Here is a 22,541-nt window from a genome sequence, read left to right as displayed (position 1 = left end):
TTCCCTATCTCTGTAACCTCCTCCAGCCCCTACAACCCTCCCTATCTCTGTAACCTCCTCCAGACCCTACAAACCTCCCTATCTCTGTAACCTCCCCCAGTCCGTACAACCCTCCCTACCTCTGTAACCTCCTCCAGCCCCAACAACCTTCCCTATATCTGTAACCTCCTCCAGCCCCTACAACCCTCCCTATCTCTGTAACCTCCTCCAGCCCCTACAAACCTCCCTATCTCTGTAACCTCCTCCAGCCCCTACAACCCTCCCTATCTCTGTAACCTCCTCCAGCCCCTACAACCCTCCCTATCTCTATAACCTCCTCCAGCCCCTACAACCCTCCCTATCTCTGTAACCTCCTCCAGCCCCTACAACCCTCCCTATCTCTGTAACCTCCTCCAGCCCCTACAACCCTCCCTATCTCTGTAACCTCCTCCAGCCCCTACAACCCTCCCTATCTCTGTAACCTCCTCCAACCCCCTACAACCCTCCCTATCTCTGTAACCTCCTCCAGCGCCTACAACACTCCATATCTCTGTAACCTCCTCCAGTCACTACAACCCTCCTATCTCTGTAACCTCCTCCAGCCCTACAACCGTCCCTATCTCTGTAACCTCCTACAACCCCTACAACCCTCCCTATCTTTGTAACTTCCTCAAACCCCCTACAACCCTCCCTATCTCTGTCACCTCCTCCAATCCCCTACAACCCCTCCCTATCTCTGTAACCTCCTCCAGTCCCTAGAACCCTCCCTATCTCTGTAACCTCCTCCAACCCCCTACAATCCTCCCTATCTCTGTAACCTCCCCCAGCCCCTACAACCCTCCCTATCTCTGTAACCTCCCCCAGCCCCAACAACCCTCCCTATCTCTGTAACCTCCTCCAGTCCCTACAACCCTCCCTATCTCTGTAACCTCCTCCAGCCCCGACAACCCTCACTATCTCTGGAAACTCCTCCAGCCCCGACAACCCTCCCTATCTCTGTAACCTCCTCCAGCCCCTACACCCCTCCCTATCTCTGTAACCTCCTCCAGTCCCTGCAACCCTCCCTATCTCTGTAACCTCCCCCAGCCCCTACAACCCTCCCTATCTCTGTAACCTCCTCCAGCCCCTACACCCCTCCCTATCTCTGTAACCTCCTCCAGTCCCTGCAACCCTCCCTATCTCTGTAACCTCCCCCAGCCCCTACAACCCTCCCTATCTCTGTAACCTCCTCCAGCCCCTACACCCCTCCCCATCGCTGTAAACTCCTCCAGCCCCTACAACCCTCCCTATCTCTGTAACCTCCTCCAGCCTGTACACCCCTCCCTATCTCTGTAACCTCCTCCTGTCCCTACAACCCTCCCCATCGCTGTAACCTCCTCCAGCCCCTACAACCCTCCCAATCTCTGTAACCTCCTCCAGCTCCTACAACCCTCCCTATCTCTGTACCCTCCTTCAGTACCTACAATCCCTCCCCATCGCTGTAACCTCCTCCAGCCCCTACAACCCTCCCTATCACTGTAACCTCCTCCAGCCCCTACAACCCTCCCTATCTCTGTAACCTCTTCCAGTCCCTACAACCCTCCCTATCTCTGTAACCTCCTCCAGTCCCTACAACCCTCCCTATCTCTGTAACCTCCTCCAGTCCCTACACCCCCCCTATCTCTGTAACCTCCTCCAGTCCCTACACCCTCCCTATCTCTGTAACCTCCTCCAGCCCCTACAACCCTCCCTATCTCTGTAACCTCCTCCAGTCCCTACAACCCTCCCTATCTCTGTAACCTCCTCCAGCCCTACAACCCTCCCCATCGCTGTAACCTCCTCCAGCGCCTACAACCCTCCCTATTTCTGTAACCTCCTCCAGTCCCGACAACCCTCCCTATCTCTGTAAACTCCTCCAGCCCCTACACCCCTCCCTATCTCTATAACCTCCTCCAGTCCCTACAACCCTCCCTATCTCTGTAACCTCCTCCAACCCCCTACAACCCTCCCTATCTCTATAACCTCCTCCAGCCCCTACAACCCTCCCTATCTCTGTAACTTCCTCCAGCCCCTACAACCCTCCCTATCTCTGTAACCTCCTCCAGTCCCTACACCCTCCCTATCTCTGTAACCTCCTCCAGCCCCGACAACCCTCCCTATCTCTGTAACCTCCTGCAGCCCCAAAACCCTCCCTATCTCTGTAACATCCTCCAGCCCCGACAACCCTCCCTATCTCTGTAACCTCCTCCAGCCCCTATACCCCTCCCTATCTCTGTAACCTCCTCCAGTCCCTACAACCCTCCCTAACTCTGTAACCTCCTCCAGCCCCTACAACGTTCCCTATCTCTGTAACCTCCTCCAGCCCCTACAACCCTCCCTATCTCTGTAACATCCTCCAGCCCCGACAACCCTCCCTATCTCTGTAACCTCCTCCAGCCCCTATACCCCTCCCTATCTCTGTAACCTCCTCCAGTCCCTACAACCCTCCCTAACTCTGTAACCTCCTCCAGCCCCTACAACGTTCCCTATCTCTGTAACCTCCTCCAGCCCCTACAAACCTCCCTATCTCTGTAACCTCCTCCAGGCCCGACAACCCTTCCTATCTCTGTAACCTCCTCCAGCCCCTACAACCCTCCCTATCTCTGTAACCTCCTCCAGTCCCTACACCCCTCCCTATCTCTGTAACCTCCTCCAGCCCCGACAACCCCTCTATCTCTGTAACCTCCTCCAGCCCCTACAACCCTCCCTATCTCTGTAACCTCCTCCAGTCCCTACACCCTCCCTATCTCTGTAACCTCCTCCAGCCCCGACAACCCTCCCTATCTCTATAACCTCCTCCAGCCCCTACAACCCTCCCTATCTCTGTAACCTCCTCCAGTCCCTACACCCTCCCTATGTCTGTAAACTCCTCCAGCCCCGACAACCCTCCCTATCTCTGTAACCTCCTCCAGCCCCTACAACCCTCCCTATCTCTGTAACATCCTCCAGCCCCGACAACCCTCCCTATCTCTGTAACCTCCTCCAGCCCCTATACCCCTCCCTATCTCTGTAACCTCCTCCAGTCCCTACAACCCTCCCTAACTCTGTAACCTCCTCCAGCCCCTACAACGTTCCCTATCTCTGTAACCTCCTCCAGCCCCTACAAACCTCCCTATCTCTGTAACCTCCTCCAGTCCCTACAACCCTCCCTATCTCTGTAACCTCCTCCAGCCCCGACAACCCTTCCTATCTCTGTAACCTCTTCCAGTCCCTACACCCTCCCTATCTCTGTAACTTCCTCCAGCCCCTACAACGCTCCCTATCTCTGTAACCTCCTCCAGTGCCCTACAACCCTCCCTATCTCTGTAACCTCCTTCAGTCCCCTACAACCCTCCCTATCTCTGTAACCTCCACCAGCCCCGACAACCCTCCCTATCTCTGTAACCTCCTCCAGCCCCTACAACCCTCCCTATCTCTGTAACATCCTCCAGCCCCGACAACCCTCCCTATCTCTGTAACCTCCTCCAGCCCCTATACCCCTCCCTATCTCTGTAACCTCCTCCAGTCCCTACAACCCTCCCTAACTCTGTAACCTCCTCCAGCCCCTACAACGTTCCCTATCTCTGTAACCTCCTCCAGCCCCTACAAACCTCCCTATCTCTGTAACCTCCTCCAGCCCCGACAACCCTTCCTATCTCTGTAACCTCTTCCAGTCCCTACACCCTCCCTATCTCTGTAACCTCCTCCAGCCCCTACAACCCTCCCTATCTCTGTAACCTCCTCCAGTGCCCTACAACCCTCCTTATCTCTGTAACCTCCTCCAGTGCCCTACAACCCTCCCTATCTCTGTAACCTCCTCCAGTCCCCTACAACCCTCCCTATCTATGTAACCTCCATCAGCCCCGACAACCCTCCCTATCTCTGTAACCTCCTCCAGCCCCTACAACCCTTCCTATCTCTGTAACCTCCTCCAGCCCCTACAACCCTCCCTATCTCTGTAACCTCCTCCAACCCCCTACACCCCTCCCTATCTCTGTAACCTCCTCCAGCGCCTACAACACTCCATATCTCTGTAACCTCCTCCAGTCCCTACAACCCTCCCTATCTCTGTAACCTCCTCCAGCCCCTACAACCGTCCCTATCTCTGTAACCTCCTACAGCCCCTACAACCCTCACTATCTTTGTAACTTCCTCAAACCCCCTACAACCCTCCCTATCTCTGTCACCTCCTCCAACCCCCTACAACCCTCCCTATCTCTGTAACCTCCTCCAGTCCCTACAACCCTCCCTATCTCTGTAACTTCCTCCAACCCCCTACAATCCTCCCTATCTCTGTAACCTCCCCCAGCCCCTACAACCCTCCCTATCTCTGTAACCTCCCCCAGCCCCAACAGCCCTCCCTATCTCTGTAACCTCCTCCAGTCCCTACAACCCTCCCTATCTCTGTAACCTCCTCCAGCCCCGACAAGCCTCCCTATCTCTGTAACCTCCTCCAGCCCCGACAACCCTCCCTATCTCTGTAACCTCCTCCAGCCCCTACACCCCTCCCTATCTCTGTAACCTCCTCCAGTCCCTACAACCCTCCCTATCTCTGTAACCTCCCCCAGCCCCTACAACCCTCCCTATCTCTGTAACCTCCTCCAGCCACTACACCCCTCCCTATCTCTATAACCTCCTCCAGTCCCTACAACCCTCCCTATCTCTGTAACCTCCTCCAGCCCCTACAACCCTCCCTATCTCTGTAACCTCCTCCAGCCCCTACAACCCTCCCTATCTCTCTAACCTCCTCCAGTCCCTACAACCCTCCCCATCGCTGTAACGTCCTCCAGCCCCTACAACCCTCCCTATCTCTGTAACCTCCTCCAGCCCCTACAACACTCCCTAGCTCTGTAACCTCCTCCAGCCCCTACAACCCTCCCTATCTCTGTAACCTCCTCCAGTCCCTACAACCCTCCCTATCCCTGTAACCTCCTCCAGTCCCTACACCCCTCCCTATCTCTGTAACCTCCTCCAGCCCCGACAACCCCTCTATCTCTGTAACCTCCTCCAGCCCCTACAACCCTCCCTATCTCTGTAACCTCCTCCAGTCCCTACACCCTCCCTATCTCTGTAACCTCCTCCAGCCCCGACAACCCTCCCTATCTCTATAACCTCCTCCAGCCCCTACAACCCTCCCTATCTCTGTAACCTCCTCCAGTCCCTACACCCTCCCTATGTCTGTAACCTCCTCCAGCCCCGACAACCCTCCCTATCTCTGTAACCTCCTCCAGCCCCTACAACCCTCCCTATCTCTGTAACATCCTCCAGCCCCGACAACCCTCCCTATCTCTGTAACCTCCTCCAGCCACTATACCCCTCCCTATCTCTGTAACCTCCTCCAGTCCCTACAACCCTCCCTAACTCTGTAACCTCCTCCAGCCCCTACAACGTTCCCTATCTCTGTAACCTCCTCCAGCCCCTACAAACCTCCCTATCTCTGTAACCTCCTCCAGTCCCTACAACCCTCCCTATCTCTGTAACCTCCTCCAGCCCCGACAACCCTTCCTATCTCTGTAACCTCTTCCAGTCCCTACACCCTCCCTATCTCTGTAACCTCCTCCAGCCCCTACAACCCTCCCTATCTCTGTAACCTCCTCCAGTGCCCTACAACCCTCCTTATCTCTGTAACCTCCTCCAGTGCCCTACAACCCTCCCTATCTCTGTAACCTCCTTCAGTCCCCTACAACCCTCCCTATCTCTGTAACCTCCACCAGCCCCGACAACCCTCCCTATCTCTGTAACCTCCTCCAGCCCCTACAACCCTCCCTATCTCTGTAACATCCTCCAGCCCCGACAACCCTCCCTATCTCTGTAACCTCCTCCAGCCCCTATACCCCTCCCTATCTCTGTAACCTCCTCCAGTCCCCTACAACCCTCCCTATCTATGTAACCTCCCCCAGCCCCTACAACCCTCCCTATCTCTGTAACCTCCTCCAGCCCCTACACCCCTCCCTATCTCTGTAACCTCCTCCAGTCCCTGCAACCCTCCCTATCTCTGTAACCTCCCCCAGCCCCTACAACCCTCCCTATCTCTGTAACCTCCTCCAGCCCCTACACCCCTCCCCATCGCTGTAAACTCCTCCAGCCCCTACAACCCTCCCTATCTCTGTAACCTCCTCCAGCCTGTACACCCCTCCCTATCTCTGTAACCTCCTCCTGTCCCTACAACCCTCCCCATCGCTGTAACCTCCTCCAGCCCCTACAACCCTCCCAATCTCTGTAACCTCCTCCAGCTCCTACAACCCTCCCTATCTCTGTACCCTCCTTCAGTACCTACAATCCTCCCCATCGCTGTAACCTCCTCCAGCCCCTACAACCCTCCCTATCACTGTAACCTCCTCCAGCCCCTACAACCCTCCCTATCTCTGTAACCTCTTCCAGTCCCTACAACCCTCCCTATCTCTGTAACCTCCTCCAGTCCCTACAACCCTCCCTATCTCTGTAACCTCCTCCAGTCCCTACACCCCCCCCCCTATCTCTGTAACCTCCTCCAGTCCCTACACCCTCCCTATCTCTGTAACCTCCTCCAGCCCCTACAACCCTCCCTATCTCTGTAACCTCCTCCAGTCCCTACAACCCTCCCTATCTCTGTAACCTCCTCCAGCCCCTACAACCCTCCCCATCGCTGTAACCTCCTCCAGCGCCTACAACCCTCCCTATTTCTGTAACCTCCTCCAGTCCCGACAACCCTCCCTATCTCTGTAAACTCCTCCAGCCCCTACACCCCTCCCTATCTCTATAACCTCCTCCAGTCCCTACAACCCTCCCTATCTCTGTAACCTCCTCCAACCCCCTACAACCCTCCCTATCTCTATAACCTCCTCCAGCCCCTACAACCCTCCCTATCTCTGTAACTTCCTCCAGCCCCTACAACCCTCCCTATCTCTGTAACCTCCTCCAGTCCCTACACCCTCCCTATCTCTGTAACCTCCTCCAGCCCCGACAACCCTCCCTATCTCTGTAACCTCCTGCAGCCCCAAAACCCTCCCTATCTCTGTAACATCCTCCAGCCCCGACAACCCTCCCTATCTCTGTAACCTCCTCCAGCCCCTATACCCCTCCCTATCTCTGTAACCTCCTCCAGTCCCTACAACCCTCCCTAACTCTGTAACCTCCTCCAGCCCCTACAACGTTCCCTATCTCTGTAACCTCCTCCAGCCCCTACAACCCTCCCTATCTCTGTAACATCCTCCAGCCCCGACAACCCTCCCTATCTCTGTAACCTCCTCCAGCCCCTATACCCCTCCCTATCTCTGTAACCTCCTCCAGTCCCTACAACCCTCCCTAACTCTGTAACCTCCTCCAGCCCCTACAACGTTCCCTATCTCTGTAACCTCCTCCAGCCCCTACAAACCTCCCTATCTCTGTAACCTCCTCCAGCCCCGACAACCCTTCCTATCTCTGTAACCTCCTCCAGCCCCTACAACCCTCCCTATCTCTGTAACCTCCTCCAGTCCCTACAACCCTCCCTATCCCTGTAACCTCCTCCAGTCCCTACACCCCTCCCTATCTCTGTAACCTCCTCCAGCCCCGACAACCCCTCTATCTCTGTAACCTCCTCCAGCCCCTACAACCCTCCCTATCTCTGTAACCTCCTCCAGTCCCTACACCCTCCCTATCTCTGTAACCTCCTCCAGCCCCGACAACCCTCCCTATCTCTTTAACCTCCTCCAGCCCCTACAACCCTCCCTATCTCTGTAACCTCCTCCAGTCCCTACACCCTCCCTATGTCTGTAAACTCCTCCAGCCCCGACAACCCTCCCTATCTCTGTAACCTCCTCCAGCCCCTACAACCCTCCCTATCTCTGTAACATCCTCCAGCCCCGACAACCCTCCCTATCTCTGTAACCTCCTCCAGCCCCTATACCCCTCCCTATCTCTGTAACCTCCTCCAGTCCCTACAACCCTCCCTAACTCTGTAACCTCCTCCAGCCCCTACAACCCTCCCTATCTCTGTAACCTTCTCCAGTCCCTACAACCCTCCCTATCTCTGTAACCTCCTCCAGCTCCGACAACCCTTCCTATCTCTGTAACCTCTTCCAGTCCCTACACCCTCCCTATCTCTGTAACCTCCTCCAGCCCCTACAACCCTCCCTATCTCTGTAACCTCCTCCAGTGCCCTACAACCCTCCTTATCTCTGTAACCTCCTCCAGTGCCCTACAACCCTCCCTATCTCTGTAACCTCCTTCAGTCCCATACAACCCTCCCTATCTCTGTAACCTCCACCAGCCCCGACAACACTCCCTATCTCTGTAACCTCCTCCAGCCCCTACAACCCTCCCTATCTCTGTAACATCCTCCAGCCCCGACAACCCTCCCTATCTCTGTAACCTCCTCCAGCCCCTATACCCCTCCCTATCTCTGTAACCTCCTCCAGTCCCTACAACCCTCCCTAACTCTGTAACCTCCTCCAGCCCCTACAACGTTCCCTATCTCTGTAACCTCCTCCAGCCCCTACAAACCTCCCTATCTCTGTAACCTCCTCCAGCCCCGACAACCCTTCCTATCTCTGTAACCTCTTCCAGTCCCTACACCCTCCCTATCTCTGTAACCTCCTCCAGCCCCTACAACCCTCCCTATCTCTGTAACCTCCTCCAGTGCCCTACAACCCTCCTTATCTCTGTAACCTCCTCCAGTGCCCTACAACCCTCCCTATCTCTGTAACCTCCTCCAGTCCCCTACAACCCTCCCTATCTATGTAACCTCCATCAGCCCCGACAACCCTCCCTATCTCTGTAACCTCCTCCAGCCCCTACAACCCTTCCTATCTCTGTAACCTCCTCCAGCCCCTACAACCCTCCCTATCTCTGTAACCTCCTCCAACCCCCTACACCCCTCCCTATCTCTGTAACCTCCTCCAGCGCCTACAACACTCCATATCTCTGTAACCTCCTCCAGTCCCTACAACCCTCCCTATCTCTGTAACCTCCTCCAGCCCCTACAACCGTCCCTATCTCTGTAACCTCCTACAGCCCCTACAACCCTCACTATCTTTGTAACTTCCTCAAACCCCCTACAACCCTCCCTATCTCTGTCACCTCCTCCAACCCCCTACAACCCTCCCTATCTCTGTAACCTCCTCCAGTCCCTACAACCCTCCCTATCTCTGTAACTTCCTCCAACCCCCTACAATCCTCCCTATCTCTGTAACCTCCCCCAGCCCCTACAACCCTCCCTATCTCTGTAACCTCCCCCAGCCCCAACAGCCCTCCCTATCTCTGTAACCTCCTCCAGTCCCTACAACCCTCCCTATCTCTGTAACCTCCCCCAGCCCCTACAACCCTCCCTATCTCTATAACCTCCTCCAGTCCCTACAACCCTCCCTATCTCTGTAACCTCCTCCAGCCCCTACAACCCTCCCTATCTCTGTAACCTCCTCCAGCCCCTACAACCCTCCCTATCTCTCTAACCTCCTCCAGTCCCTACAACCCTCCCCATCGCTGTAACGTCCTCCAGCCCCTACAACCCTCCCTATCTCTGTAACCTCCTCCAGCCCCTACAACACTCCCTAGCTCTGTAACCTCCTCCAGCCCCTACAACCCTCCCTATCTCTGTAACCTCCTCCAGTCCCTACAACCCTCCCTATCCCTGTAACCTCCTCCAGTCCCTACACCCCTCCCTATCTCTGTAACCTCCTCCAGCCCCGACAACCCCTCTATCTCTGTAACCTCCTCCAGCCCCTACAACCCTCCCTATCTCTGTAACCTCCTCCAGTCCCTACACCCTCCCTATCTCTGTAACCTCCTCCAGCCCCGACAACCCTCCCTATCTCTATAACCTCCTCCAGCCCCTACAACCCTCCCTATCTCTGTAACCTCCTCCAGTCCCTACACCCTCCCTATCTCTGTAACCTCCTCCAGCCCCGACAACCCTCCCTATCTCTGTAACCTCCTCCAGTCCCTACAACCCTCCCTAACTCTGTAACCTCCTCCAGCCCCTACAACGTTCCCTATCTCTGTAACCTCCTCCAGCCCCTACAAACCTCCCTATCTCTGTAACCTCCTCCAGTCCCTACAACCCTCCCTATCTCTGTAACCTCCTCCAGCCCCGACAACCCTTCCTATCTCTGTAACCTCTTCCAGTCCCTACACCCTCCCTATCTCTGTAACCTCCTCCAGCCCCTACAACCCTCCCTATCTCTGTAACCTCCTCCAGTGCCCTACAACCCTCCTTATCTCTGTAACCTCCTCCAGTGCCCTACAACCCTCCCTATCTCTGTAACCTCCTCCAGTCCCCTACAACCCTCCCTATCTCTGTAACCTCCATCAGCCCCGACAACCCTCCCTATCTCTGTAACCTCCTCCAGCCCCTACAACCCTCCCTATCTCTGTAACCTCCTCCAGGCCCTACAACTCTCCCTATCTCTGTAACCACCTCCAGTCCCTACCACCCTCCCTATCTCTGTAACCTCCTCCAGTGCCCTACAATCCTCCCTAACTCTGTCACCTCCACCAGCCCCTACAACCCTCCCTATCTCTATAACCTCCTCCAGTCCCTACAACCCTCCCTATCTCTGTAACCTTCTCCAGCCCCTACAACCGTCCCTAACGCTGTAACCCTCTCCAGCCCCTACATCCCTCCCTCACTCTGTAACCTGTCCAGCCCCCAACAACCCTCCCTATCTCTGTAACCCTCTCCAGCCCCCACAACCCTCCCTATCTCTGTAACCTCCTCTAGTCCCTACAACCCTCCCTATCTCTGTAACCCTCTCCAGCCCCTACAACCCTCCCTAACTCTGTAACCTCCTCCAGTCCGTACAACCCTCCCTATCTTTGTAACCCCCTCCAGCCCCTACAACCCTCCCTATCTCTGTAACCTCCTCCAGCCCCTACACCATTCCTATCTCTGTAACCTCCTCCAGCCCCTACAACCCTCCCTATCTCTGTAACCTCCTCCAGCCCCTACAACCCTCCCTATCTCTGTAACCTCCTCCAGTCCCTACAACCCTCCCTATCTCTGTAACCTCCCCCAGCCCCTACAACCCTCCCTATCTCTGTAACCTCCTCCAGCCACTACACCCCTCCCTATCTCTCTAACCTCCTCCAGTCCCTACAACCCTCCCCATCGCTGTAACGTCCTCCAGCCCCTACAACCCTCCCTATCTCTGTAACCTCCTCCAGCCCCTACAACACTCCCTAGCTCTGTAACCTCCTCCAGCCCCTACAACCCTCCCTATCTCTGTAACCTCCTCCAGTCCCTACAACCCTCCCTATCCCTGTAACCTCCTCCAGTCCCTACACCCCTCCCTATCTCTGTAACCTCCTCCAGCCCCGACAACCCCTCTATCTCTGTAACCTCCTCCAGCCCCTACAACCCTCCCTATCTCTGTAACATCCTCCAGTCCCTACACCCTCCCTATCTCTGTAACCTCCTCCAGCCCCGACAACCCTCCCTATCTCTATAACCTCCTCCAGCCCCTACAACCCTCCCTATCTCTGTAACCTCCTCCAGTCCCTACACCCTCCCTATCTCTGTAACCTCCTCCAGTCCCTACAACCCTCCCTATCTCTGTAACCTCCTCCAGCCCCGACAACCCTCCCTATCTCTGTAACCTCCTCCAGCCCCGACAACCCTCCCTATCTCTGTAACCTCCTCCAGCCCCTACACCCCTCCCTATCTCTGTAACCTCCTCCAGTCCGTACAACCCTCCCTATCTCTGTAACCTCCCCCAGCCCCTACAACCCTCCCTATCTCTGTAACCTCCTCCAGCCACTACACCCCTCCCTATCTCTATAACCTCCTCCAGTCCCTACAACCCTCCCTATCTCTGTAACCTCCTCCAGCCCCTACAACCCTCCCTATCTCTGTAACCTCCTCCAGCCCCTACAACCCTCCCTATCTCTCTAACCTCCTCCAGTCCCTACAACCCTCCCCATCGCTGTAACGTCCTCCAGCCCCTACAACCCTCCCTATCTCTGTAACCTCCTCCAGCCCGTACAACACTCCCTAGCTCTGTAACCTCCTCCAGCCCCTACAACCCTCCCTATCTCTGTAACCTCCTCCAGTCCCTACAACCCTCCCTATCCCTGTAACCTCCTCCAGTCCCTACACCCCTCCCTATCTCTGTAACCTCCTCCAGCCCCGACAACCCCTCTATCTCTGTAACCTCCTCCAGCCCCTACAACCCTCCCTATCTCTGTAACCTCCTCCAGTCCCTACACCCTCCCTATCTCTGTAACCTCCTCCAGCCCCGACAACCCTCCCTATCTCTATAACCTCCTCCAGCCCCTACAACCCTCCCTATCTCTGTAACCTCCTCCAGTCCCTACACCCTCCCTATCTCTGTAACCTCCTCCAGCCCCGACAACCCTCCCTATCTCTGTAACCTCCTCCAGTCCCTACAACCCTCCCTAACTCTGTAACCTCCTCCAGCCCCTACAACGTTCCCTATCTCTGTAACCTCCTCCAGCCCCTACAAACCTCCCTATCTCTGTAACCTCCTCCAGTCCCTACAACCCTCCCTATCTCTGTAACCTCCTCCAGCCCCGACAACCCTTCCTATCTCTGTAACCTCTTCCAGTCCCTACACCCTCCCTATCTCTGTAACCTCCTCCAGCCCCTACAACCCTCCCTATCTCTGTAACCTCCTCCAGTGCCCTACAACCCTCCCTATCTCTGTAACCTCCTCCAGTCCCCTACAACCCTCCCTCTCTCTGTAACCTCCTCCAGCCCCTACAACCCTCCCTATCTCTGTAACCTCCATCAGCCCCGACAACCCTCCCTATCTCTGTAACCTCCTCCAGCCCCTACAACCCTCCCTATCTCTGTAACCTCCTCCAGGCCCTACAACTCTCCCTATCTCTGTAACCACCTCCAGTCCCTACCACCCTCCCTATCTCTGTAACCTCCTCCAGTGCCCTACAACCCTCCCTGACTCTGTCACCTCCACCAGCCCCTACAACCCTCCCTATCTCTATAACCTCCTCCAGTCCCTACAACCCTCCCTATCTCTGTAACCTTCTCCAGCCCCTACAACCGTCCCTAACGCTGTAACCCTCTCCAGCCCCTACATCCCTCCCTCACTCTGTAACCTGTCCAGCCCCCAACAACCCTCCCTATCTCTGTAACCCTCTCCAGCCCCCACAACCCTCCCTATCTCTGTAACCTCCTCTAGTCCCTACAACCCTCCCTATCTCTGTAACCCTCTCCAGCCCCTACAACCCTCCCTAACTCTGTAACCTCCTCCAGTCCGTACAACCCTCCCTATCTTTGTAACCCCCTCCAGCCCCTACAACCCTCCCTATCTCTGTAACCTCCTCCAGCCCCTACACCATTCCTATCTCTGTAACCTCCTCCAGCCCCTACAACCCTCCCTATCTCTGTAACCTCCTCCAGCCCCTACAACCCTCCCTATCTCTGTAACCTCCTCCAGTCCCTACAACCCTCCCTATCTCTGTAACCTCCTCCAGCCCCTACAACCCTCCCTATCTCTGTAACCTCCTCCAGCCCGTACAACCCTCCCTATCTCTGTAACCTCCTCCAGCCCCGACAACCCTCCCTATCTCTGTAACCTCCTCCAGCCCCTACAATCCTCCCTATCTCTGTAACCTCCTCCAGCCCCTACAACCCTCCCTATCTCTGTAACCTCCTCCAGCCCGTACAACCCTCCCTATCTCTGTAACCCCCTCAGCCCCTACACCCCTCCCTATCTCTGTAACCTCCTCCAGCCCCTACAACCCTCCCTATCTCTGTAACCTCCTCCAGCCCCTACAACCCTCCCTATCTCTGTAACCTCCTCCAGCCCCAACAACCCTCCCTATCTCTGTAACCTCCTCCAGCCCCTACAATCCTCCCTATCTCTGTAACCTCCTCCAGCCCCTACAACCCTCCCTATCTCTGTAACCTCCTCCAGCCCGTACAACCCTCCCTATCTCTGTAACCTCCTCCAGCCCCTACAACCCTCCCTATCTCTGTAACCTCCTCCAGCCCCTACAATCCTCCCTATCTCTGTAACCTCCTCCAGCCCCTACAACCCTCCCTATCTCTGTAACCTCCTCCAGCCCGTACAACCCTCCCTATCTCTGTAACCCCCTCAGCCCCTACACCCCTCCCTATCTCTGTAACCTCCTCCAGCCCCTACAACCCTCCCTATCTCTGTAACCTCCTCCAGCCCCTACAACCCTGCGATATCTCTGCGCTCCTCCAATTCCGGCCTCTTGACCAACCCCCCCCCCCCCCATTCCAATTGCCCCTCCCTTGGCTGCCGTGCCTTCAGCTGCCTGGGAGGGGGCGGGGGGGGGCGGAGCTCTGGAATCCCCGCCCTAAACCCCTCCGCCTCTCCCTCTGAACGACCTTTTGGTCACCTGACCCTAATACCTCCCGATCTGGCTGGGGGTCAGGTTCTGTCTGATTGACGCCCCCGTAAAACCCCTCGGCGGTGGGGGGGGGGGGGGGGTTCCTGTGTTGAGGGTGTGCACCCAGACCTCGGCTTGTGATGCCCGTCCGCCCCACCTTGTCCCCGCCCACTCCGCCGCTGTTACACCCTGGTGGTGAAGACACTGAGAGACTCACACTGCAGCTCCGATCGCGTCCGTTCCGCCCTCATGTGGGGACCCAGAGAGTGGATTTTGTCCGGGAACATGTCTGTGGGCTGCAAGATAATGAGAGGATTAGACAGCAGCTTTCTGACTGAAACACCCCTCACGTTCGGCTCGAGTTCGATCTGCCCAGCGCTGCAGTCAGCTGACCCACCATATTGTGTACAGGACGGGCGGCGAGGGGCGGAATGGCCTCTGGCATCCTCCGACAGTGCGGCACTCCCTCAGTACTGACCCTCTGACAGTGCGGCACTCCCTCAGTACTGACCCTCTCACAGTGCGGCACTCCCTCAGTACTGACCCTCTGACAGTGCGGCACTCCCTCAGTACTGACCCTCTGACAATGCGGCACTCCCTCAGCACTGACCCTCTGACAGTGCGGCACTCCCTCAGTACTGACCCTCTGACAGTGCGGCACTCCCTCAGTACTGACCCTCTGACAGTGCGGCACTCCCTCAGTACTGACCCTCTGACAATGCGGCACTCCCTCAGCACTGACCCTCTGACAGTGCGGCACTCCCTCACTACTGACCCTCTGACAGTGCGGCACTCCCTCAGTACTGACCCTCTGACAGTGCGGCTCTCCCTCAGTACTGACCCTCTGACAGTGCGGCACTCCCTCAGTACTGACCCTCTGACAGTGCGGCACTCCCTCAGTACTGACCCTCTGACAGTGCGGCACTCCCTCAGTACTGACCCTCTGACAGTGCAGCACTCCCTCAGTACTGACCCTCTGACAGTGCGGCACTCCCTCAGTACTGACCCTCTGACAGTGCGGCGCTCCCTCAGTACTGACTCTCTGATAGTGCAGCATTCCCTCAGTACTGACCCTCTGACAGTGCAGCAGTCCCTCAGTACTGACCCTCTGACAGTGCGGCACTCCCTCAGCACTGACCCTCTGACAGTGCGGCACTCCCTCAGTACTGACTCTCTGATAGTGCAGCATTCCCTCAGTACTGACCCTCTGACAGTGCGGCACTCCCTCAGTACTGACCCTCTGACAGTGCAGCACTCCCTCAGTACTGACCCTCCGACAGTGCGGCTCTCCCTCAGTACTGACCCTCCGACAGTGCGGCGCTCCCTCAGTACTGACCCTCTGACAGTGCGGCACTCCCTCAGTACTGACCCTCGGACAGTGCGGCGCTCCCTCAGTACTGACCCTCTGACAGTGCGGCACTCCCTCAGTACTAATCCTCTGACAGTGCGGCACTCCCTCAGTACTGACCCTCTGACAGTGCGGCGCTCCCTCAGTACTGACCCTCTGACAGTGTGGCACTCCCTCAGTACTGACCCTCTGACAGTGCAGCACTCCCTCAGTACTGACCCTCTGACAGTGCGGCACTCCCTCAGTACTGACCCTCTCACAGTGCGGCTCCCTCAGTACTGACCCTCTGACAGTGCGGCACTCCCTCAGTACTGACCCTCTGACAGTGCGGCACTCCCTCAGTACTGACCCTCTCACAGTGCGGCTCCCTCAGTACTGACCCTCCGACAGTGCAGCACTCCCTCAGTACTGACCCTCTAACAATGCAGCACTCCCTCAGTACTGACCCTCTGACAGTGCGGCACTCCCTCAGTACTGACCCTCTGACAGTGCGGCACTCCGTCAGTACTGACCCTCTGACAGTGCAGCACTCCCTCAGTACTGACCCTCAGACAGTGCGGCACTCCCTCAGTACTGACCCTCTAACAGTGCAGCACTCCCTCAGTACTGACCCTCCGACAGTGCAGCACTCCCTCAGTACTGACCCTCTGACAGTGCAGCACTCCCTCAGTACTGACCCTCTGACAGTGCGGCTCTCCCTCAGTACTGACCCTCTGACAGTGCGGCACTCCCTCAGTACTGACCCTCTGACAGTGCGGCACTCCCTCAGTACTGACCCTCTGACAGTGCGGCGCTCCCTCAGTACTGACCCTCTGACAGTGCAGCACTCCCTCAGTACTGACCCTCTGACTGCAGCACTCCCTCAGTACTGACCCTCTGACAGTGCGGCACTCCCTCAGTACTGACCCTCCGACAGTGCGGCACTCCCTCAGTACTGACCCTCCGACAGTGCGGCACTCCCTCAGTACTGACCCTCCGACAGTGCGGCACTCCCTCAGTACTGACCCTCTGACAGTGCAGCACTCCCTCAGTACTGACCCTCCGACAGTGCGGGACTCCCTCAGTACTGACCCTCTGACAGTGCGGGACTCCCTCAGTACTGACCCTCCGACAGTGCTATCAGTGAGGTGTAACTGGCAGGGTGAAGGGCCCAGTCTCTGGGGTGTGCCTCCGAGGTGAGGGAGTGGGCCCCCTGCCCCGATATTGCCGCAGTCCTGGTGCCAGACTGGATTACGCATGTTGTGGTTGCTCGCTTGTCGAGGGCCTCGGCCTGCCCTGCCCCTCCCACCCCTACCCCTCCCCCTCAGCCCCCCGTACCTCCAGATCGCTGTCTTCCGCCGGTGAGCAGCTGCTGGGCTCTGGATTGTTGACTTTGTCCAGAAGCTCGATTCCCTGGCTCCTGCTCAGCGGCTGGTTGGCGAAAGGATGCTGTGGAGAGAGGAGGCGGCTGTCAGCACAGGTTGGCGTCCCAGCGCAAAACACCGAGGTGGGTTCGAGTGGCAGCCGTCACCCCGATGCCCCGTGTGACTGAGTGCACTGGTGTCGGGATATTCCACCGCGGTCGAGCGTTGGTGGAGGTGGGGGGGGGGGAGGGGGGGGCTCGAAGGACCCCATCGCCCACCCCCGTGTCCCCAGTCATCGCATCCACACACTGTCCCCACCTTCTGGAGAAGAGCTCGGGCATCCGAGGATAGAATCCCCCCGGCGCTGTCCGGGACCATTCAGCCCTTCCTCTCTCTGTGCTGGCTCTTTCCGAAATCTACCAGTCTGTCCCCCCCCCCCCCCGCTCTTTCCCCCACAGCTCTGCAGATTCCTCCTTCCCCGAATACTTCCCCAATTCCCCCTTTTGGAAGTTCCCGTTGAATCTGCTTCCGCCGCCCTTTTCAGGCAGAACCTTCCGGATCATCGCTGTGTCAAAAAAAACACATCCTCCTCACCCCCCCCCCCCCCCCCACCCCGCCCCTATTACCGATTCTTTTCAATCTGTGCCCCCCCCCCCCCCCCGCCTCTGGTTACCCACCCTCCCGCCAACTGGGAACCACTTTCTCCTCGTCGCCTCTATCCAAACCCCTTCCTGATTCGGGACGCCGCCTCGATTCAATCCCCCCACCCTTAACCTCCTCCGCTCCGAGGAAGGACAATCCCAGCTCCTCCCCGCCTCTCTCCACATTCGCCGAATCCCTCATCTCTCCCCCCCCGGGGTACGTTCTCGAAAACCTCCCTCCGCGCCCACTCCGGAGAGACGAGGCGTTGGGGAGAGATGTCCCGCACGGGCCCAGTCGACCGCTTCCCATTTCGGGTTGCGACGTGACGGGGCCACCCACTTAGGTTAACGTCCACGTGGAACCTCCGGCTTTCAGGCCCACCCCTGGGATCCAGCCAGGTGTGGGAGACGATGACGATGACCCAGAGGCCCGAGTTGATACCCCGGCGTCCCCGGGGGCAATTCCAAATGCAATGAAAAGCAACAAGAAATATAGAGCTCGACCTCAGTGCCAGTGCCCATGAGAATGGCCGATTGTTGTAAGAACCCACCCTGGTTGACCAATGTCCCCCCTTTGCCACCAGAGAATTCACAGTGACGGTGGGCGGCCATTCGGCCCCATCGAGTCTGCACCGGCCCCTGGGAAGAGTAACCCTTTCGGGAAAGGGGGAAACCTGACATCCTGACCCCAACCTGGCCTACAAGTGACCCCAGCCTCCAAGACCCCAACGTGGGTAACTCTTAACCGTTCCTCTGGAATGGCCGAGCCGCTCGTTGCTACTTTCTTGCCGGGATGGGAGTGTTTTAGTTGTGTTGTGGGGTGCAAATATCACCTTCCTCCCTTACAGCTCACACCATTAATTAACCCCCTAATCTCCGCTAACCTAACCCCCCCCCCCCCGCTGACGATTAATTTTCCGCAAAGGCGTCGACGGAACGGTTGGCACCTCCGGGCGAACCCTAACACTGACCCTCTCAGGGCGAACTTGATTTTCTCCAGACAGAGAAAGCTAGCCGTGTCCGATAGCCAGGTCTCCGACTTCGGGGGCTTTGAGTCCCTCCGTGCTAATAGTGTCCGTCTCCGGGCTACCAGGGATGCAAAGGCCAGAACGTCCGCCTCTTTCTCCTCCTGGATTCCCGGGTCTGCCGACACTCCGAAAATCGCCACCTCCGGACTCGGCGCCACCCTTATTTTTAACACCGTGGACAAGAACTCTCCGCAAACCCCTGCCAGAATCCACTAAGCTTCGGACATGCCCAGAACATGTGGACATGGTTCGCTGGTCCTCCCGCACATTTTGCACACCTGTCTTCCACCCCAAAGAATCTGCTCATCCGGGCCACTGTCATGTGAGCCCGGTGAACGACTTAAATTGTATCAGGCTGAGCCTGGCACATGTTGCGGATGTGTTGACTCTACTCAACGCATCATCCCACAGACCATCCTCTATCTCTCCTCCCAGCTCCTCCTCCCACCTGCGCTTCAGCTCCTCGGTCTGCGTCTCCTCCGACCCCATAAGCTCCTTGTAAATGTCCGAGACGCTCCCTTCTCCTACCCACCCTCTGGAAACTACCCTGTCCTGAATCCCCCTTAGCGGTAGGAGCGGGAAGGTTGACACCTGTTTACGTAGGCAGTCCCGCACCTGCAGATACCTGAATTTGTTCCCCCTCGCCAACCCAAACTTCTCCTCCAGCACCCTCGCACTCGGAAATCTCCCCTCTATAAACATGTCCCCCATCCTCTCATTCCCCGCTCTCCGCCATATCCGGAACCCCCCATCCATACTCCCCGGGGCAAACCGGTGATTATCACAGATTGGGGACCAGACCGATGCCCCCTCTGCTCCCACATGCCTCCTCCATTGCCCCCAGACTCTCAGGGCCGCCACCACCACGGGGCTGGTGGAGTACCGTGCCGGCGGGAACGGCAGAGGCGCAGTTACCAGCGCCCCCAAACTGGTGCCCTTGCAAGAAGCCGCCTCCATACGCACCCATGCCAACCCCCCCCCCCCTCCAGCTGCTTCCTGATCACGGCTATATTCGCCGCCCAATAATAATTGCTAAAGTTCGGCAGCACCAGCCCTCCCTCACCCCGACTCCGCTCCAACATTACCCCCTCCTCACTCGCGGGGACTCCCCCCCCCCCCGCCATACGAAGCCCGCTATAACTTTATTGAACCGCTTAAAAAAGGACCGCGGAATGAAGATGGGGGGGCAGTCAATAAACCTTTAGCCAGCGAAGGGGAGCGAGGTGGGAGGAGGGCGGGCGGCCTGTTGGACCTGTTTGTCAGGGTTCAATGAGCCGAGCATTGCTGTTGGGTTGGTTCGGAGGGAGTATTGTCCTTTGGTATGTGACCAACGTGTACATTTGGGTGGGGTCCGGCTCTTTGTGAATGGAGTCTGTCAAGTTGGATGGGTTTTGGCATCATGGTTTTTGTCTAACATCTGCTGTGGGTAAGAGGTGTTTGGATATCAAAATGGAAAATAGGCAATAAAAATATTTATTAAAAATGCTCAGCCGATGCAGTATAATGTGGATAAGTGTGAGGTTATCCACTTTGTTGCAAAAACAGGAAGGCAGATTATTATCTGAATGGCTATCGATTGAGTGAGGGGGAATGTGCAGCGGGACCTGGGTGTCCTCGTACACCAGTCGCTGAGGGTAAGCATGCAGCAGGCGGGAAAGAAGGCTAATGGTATGTTGGCCTTCATTGCGAGAGGTTTCGAGTACAGGAGCAGGGATGTGTTGCTGGAATTGTACAGGACCTTGGTGAGGCCACACCTGGGAGTATTATGAGCAGTTCTGGTCTCCTTCTCTGAGGAAGGACGTTCTTGCTCTCGAGGGAGGGCAGCGAAGGTTTACCAGACTGATTCCAGGGATGGCGGGACTGACGGACGAGGAGAGATCGACGAGGTTGGGATTGTTCCTGCTGGAGTTCAGAAGAATGAGGGGGGATCTCATCGAGACGTATAAAATTCTACCAGGACTGGACAGGGTCGATGCAGGAAGGATGTTCCCGATGGTGGGGGTGTCCAGAACCAGGGGTCACAGCCTGAGGATTCTGGGTAAACCATTTCGGACAGAGATAAGGAGACATTTCTTCCCCCAGAGAGGGGTGAGCCTGTGGAATTCATTCCCACAGGAAGTAGTTGATGCTAAAACATTGAATATATTCAAGAGGCGGCTGGATATCGCACTCAGGGAGAATGGGATCAAAGGCTATGGGGAGAAAGCAGGATTGGGCTATTGAGTTGGATGATCAGCCATGATGGTGATGAATGGCGGAGCAGGCTCGAAGGGCCGAATGGCCTCCTCCTGCTCCTAGTTTCCATATTCGCCCACATTCCATTAATGAATAAGTTGTGTTGAATCAAACTCCTTGTGGATCGGAGGAGTGTCGGGTACGATCTATTGTCCCTGTCCCTATTCCGAGCAGAATACCTGGAGAAGTTTGTCCGCCGTGGGCCGCTTCTTGGGGTTCTTCCGCAAGCTCATCTTAATGAAGCTGTGGCAGTCCGCTGACCTGTGGAAAGACACGAGCAGGTGAGAGACGGGGGGTGGGGGCGGGTGGGGGGAAGCATCATTCACCAGGCCCTTCCCCTGCCGGGGAGGAAGATACGACAGCAGGGTAAGGGTTAACGATCCCAAGAGTGCGAGAGGTGTGGGGGCGGGGGCCAGCGAATCACGCGCACATGTTTTGGGTTTGTGAAAAATTGGGGGGGGGGGGGGGGGGGGTGTTCGCGGTCTTAGCCAGGATAGTGGAGGAGGAGGTGGACCCGGACCCTTTGGTGGCGATATTTGGGGTTTCAGAGAAGCCGGAGCTCACGGAGAGGAGGAAGGCCGATGTCCGTGGCCTTCGCCTCCCTGATCGCACGGCGGCGAATTTTGCTGGAGTGGCGGTCGGCATCGCCACCGGGGGGAGCGGCCTGGTTGGGCGACCTGTACGACTTCCTGCGGTTAGAGAAGATGAATTAAGAGGCTCAGCAGGGAGGTTTGAGAGAAGGTGGGGGATGTTTGTGACCGTGTTTGAGGAGCAGTTCGTCGCAGTGGTGGGGGTGGGTTATGGGGGTGGGGGTGAAAAAGGAAAAGAAAACTGTACAGACTGTATAGTCGATTGTTGGGAAGTATGTTTCCCGGGTGTTATTGGCTGTAACCTGTTTTGATACATGCTTGTAATAAAATACATTTTAAAAAGAAGGTTAAATGCTACGATGTCACTCCCTGCCCCACTCCCACAGTGTGCGGGAACCAAGATGCGGGACACTTACCATTTCAACTTATCGCGGAGTTTGGGGGGTTGGAAGTTACTCTTTGACATTAACATCAAAGCCCTGGAAGAGGAGGAGAGTGAGAAAAAGCACGTTAAGCAACGCCGTCGAAATTCATCCCTTCACACGTCCCGAGAACTAATTCCGAAAAGGACTCATTCATTTTGGCTTTGCAGGTAACCACGAGGGGTTGAACTGGATTGGGTCGGGTTTGAAGAGAGTTGGATTGGAGGGAAGGGTGTCGTGTTGAGTTGGACTGAATTGGGTTGGGTAGCAATGGATTGGAGTTACTTGTGTTGGGGTAGGGTAGTATTGGAGTGAATTGTGTTGGGTTGGAGTGAATTGGGTTGGGTAGCATTGGGTTGGAGTTAATTGTGTTGGGGTAGGGTAGTATTGGAGTGAATTGAGTCGGGTAGGGTTGGAGTGAATTGGGTTGTGTAGCATTGGGTTGGAGTTAATTGTGTTGGGGTAGGGTAGTATTGGAGTGAATTGAGTCGGGTAGGGTTGGAGTGAATTGGGTTGTGTAGCATTGGGTTGGAGTTAATTGTGTTGGGGTAGGGTAGGATTGGAGTGAATTGTGTTGGGTTGGAGTGAATTGGGTTGGAGTTAATTGTGTTGGGGTAGCGTAGTATTGGAGTGAATTGAGTCGGGTAGGGTTGGAGTGAATTG

General features: G+C 56.5%; 1 protein-coding gene across 1 annotated transcript in view; it reads right to left on the bottom strand.

Annotated features, from left to right (window-relative positions):
• LOC140407656 (mitogen-activated protein kinase kinase kinase kinase 3-like) overlaps positions 1-21,935 on the bottom strand; it is a gene marked incomplete at both ends in the record, with an annotated part of 24,380 nt that extends 2,445 nt beyond the window's left edge. Inside the window, 4 exons of the mRNA XM_072494990.1 lie at positions 14,489-14,567; positions 16,937-17,047; positions 21,046-21,127; positions 21,873-21,935. Of these exons, the coding sequence (XP_072351091.1) occupies positions 14,489-14,567; positions 16,937-17,047; positions 21,046-21,127; positions 21,873-21,935 (335 nt within the window). The remainder of the gene's footprint in view (positions 1-14,488; positions 14,568-16,936; positions 17,048-21,045; positions 21,128-21,872) is intronic.
• Between the last annotated feature and the right edge of the window lie 606 nt (positions 21,936-22,541).

Source organism: Scyliorhinus torazame, unplaced genomic scaffold, assembly GCF_047496885.1.
Source record: "Scyliorhinus torazame isolate Kashiwa2021f unplaced genomic scaffold, sScyTor2.1 scaffold_1755, whole genome shotgun sequence".
Lineage (NCBI taxonomy): Eukaryota > Metazoa > Chordata > Chondrichthyes > Carcharhiniformes > Scyliorhinidae > Scyliorhinus > Scyliorhinus torazame.
Note: the sequence above shows the minus strand (reverse complement) of the source record. Positions and strands in the feature narration are given on the sequence as shown.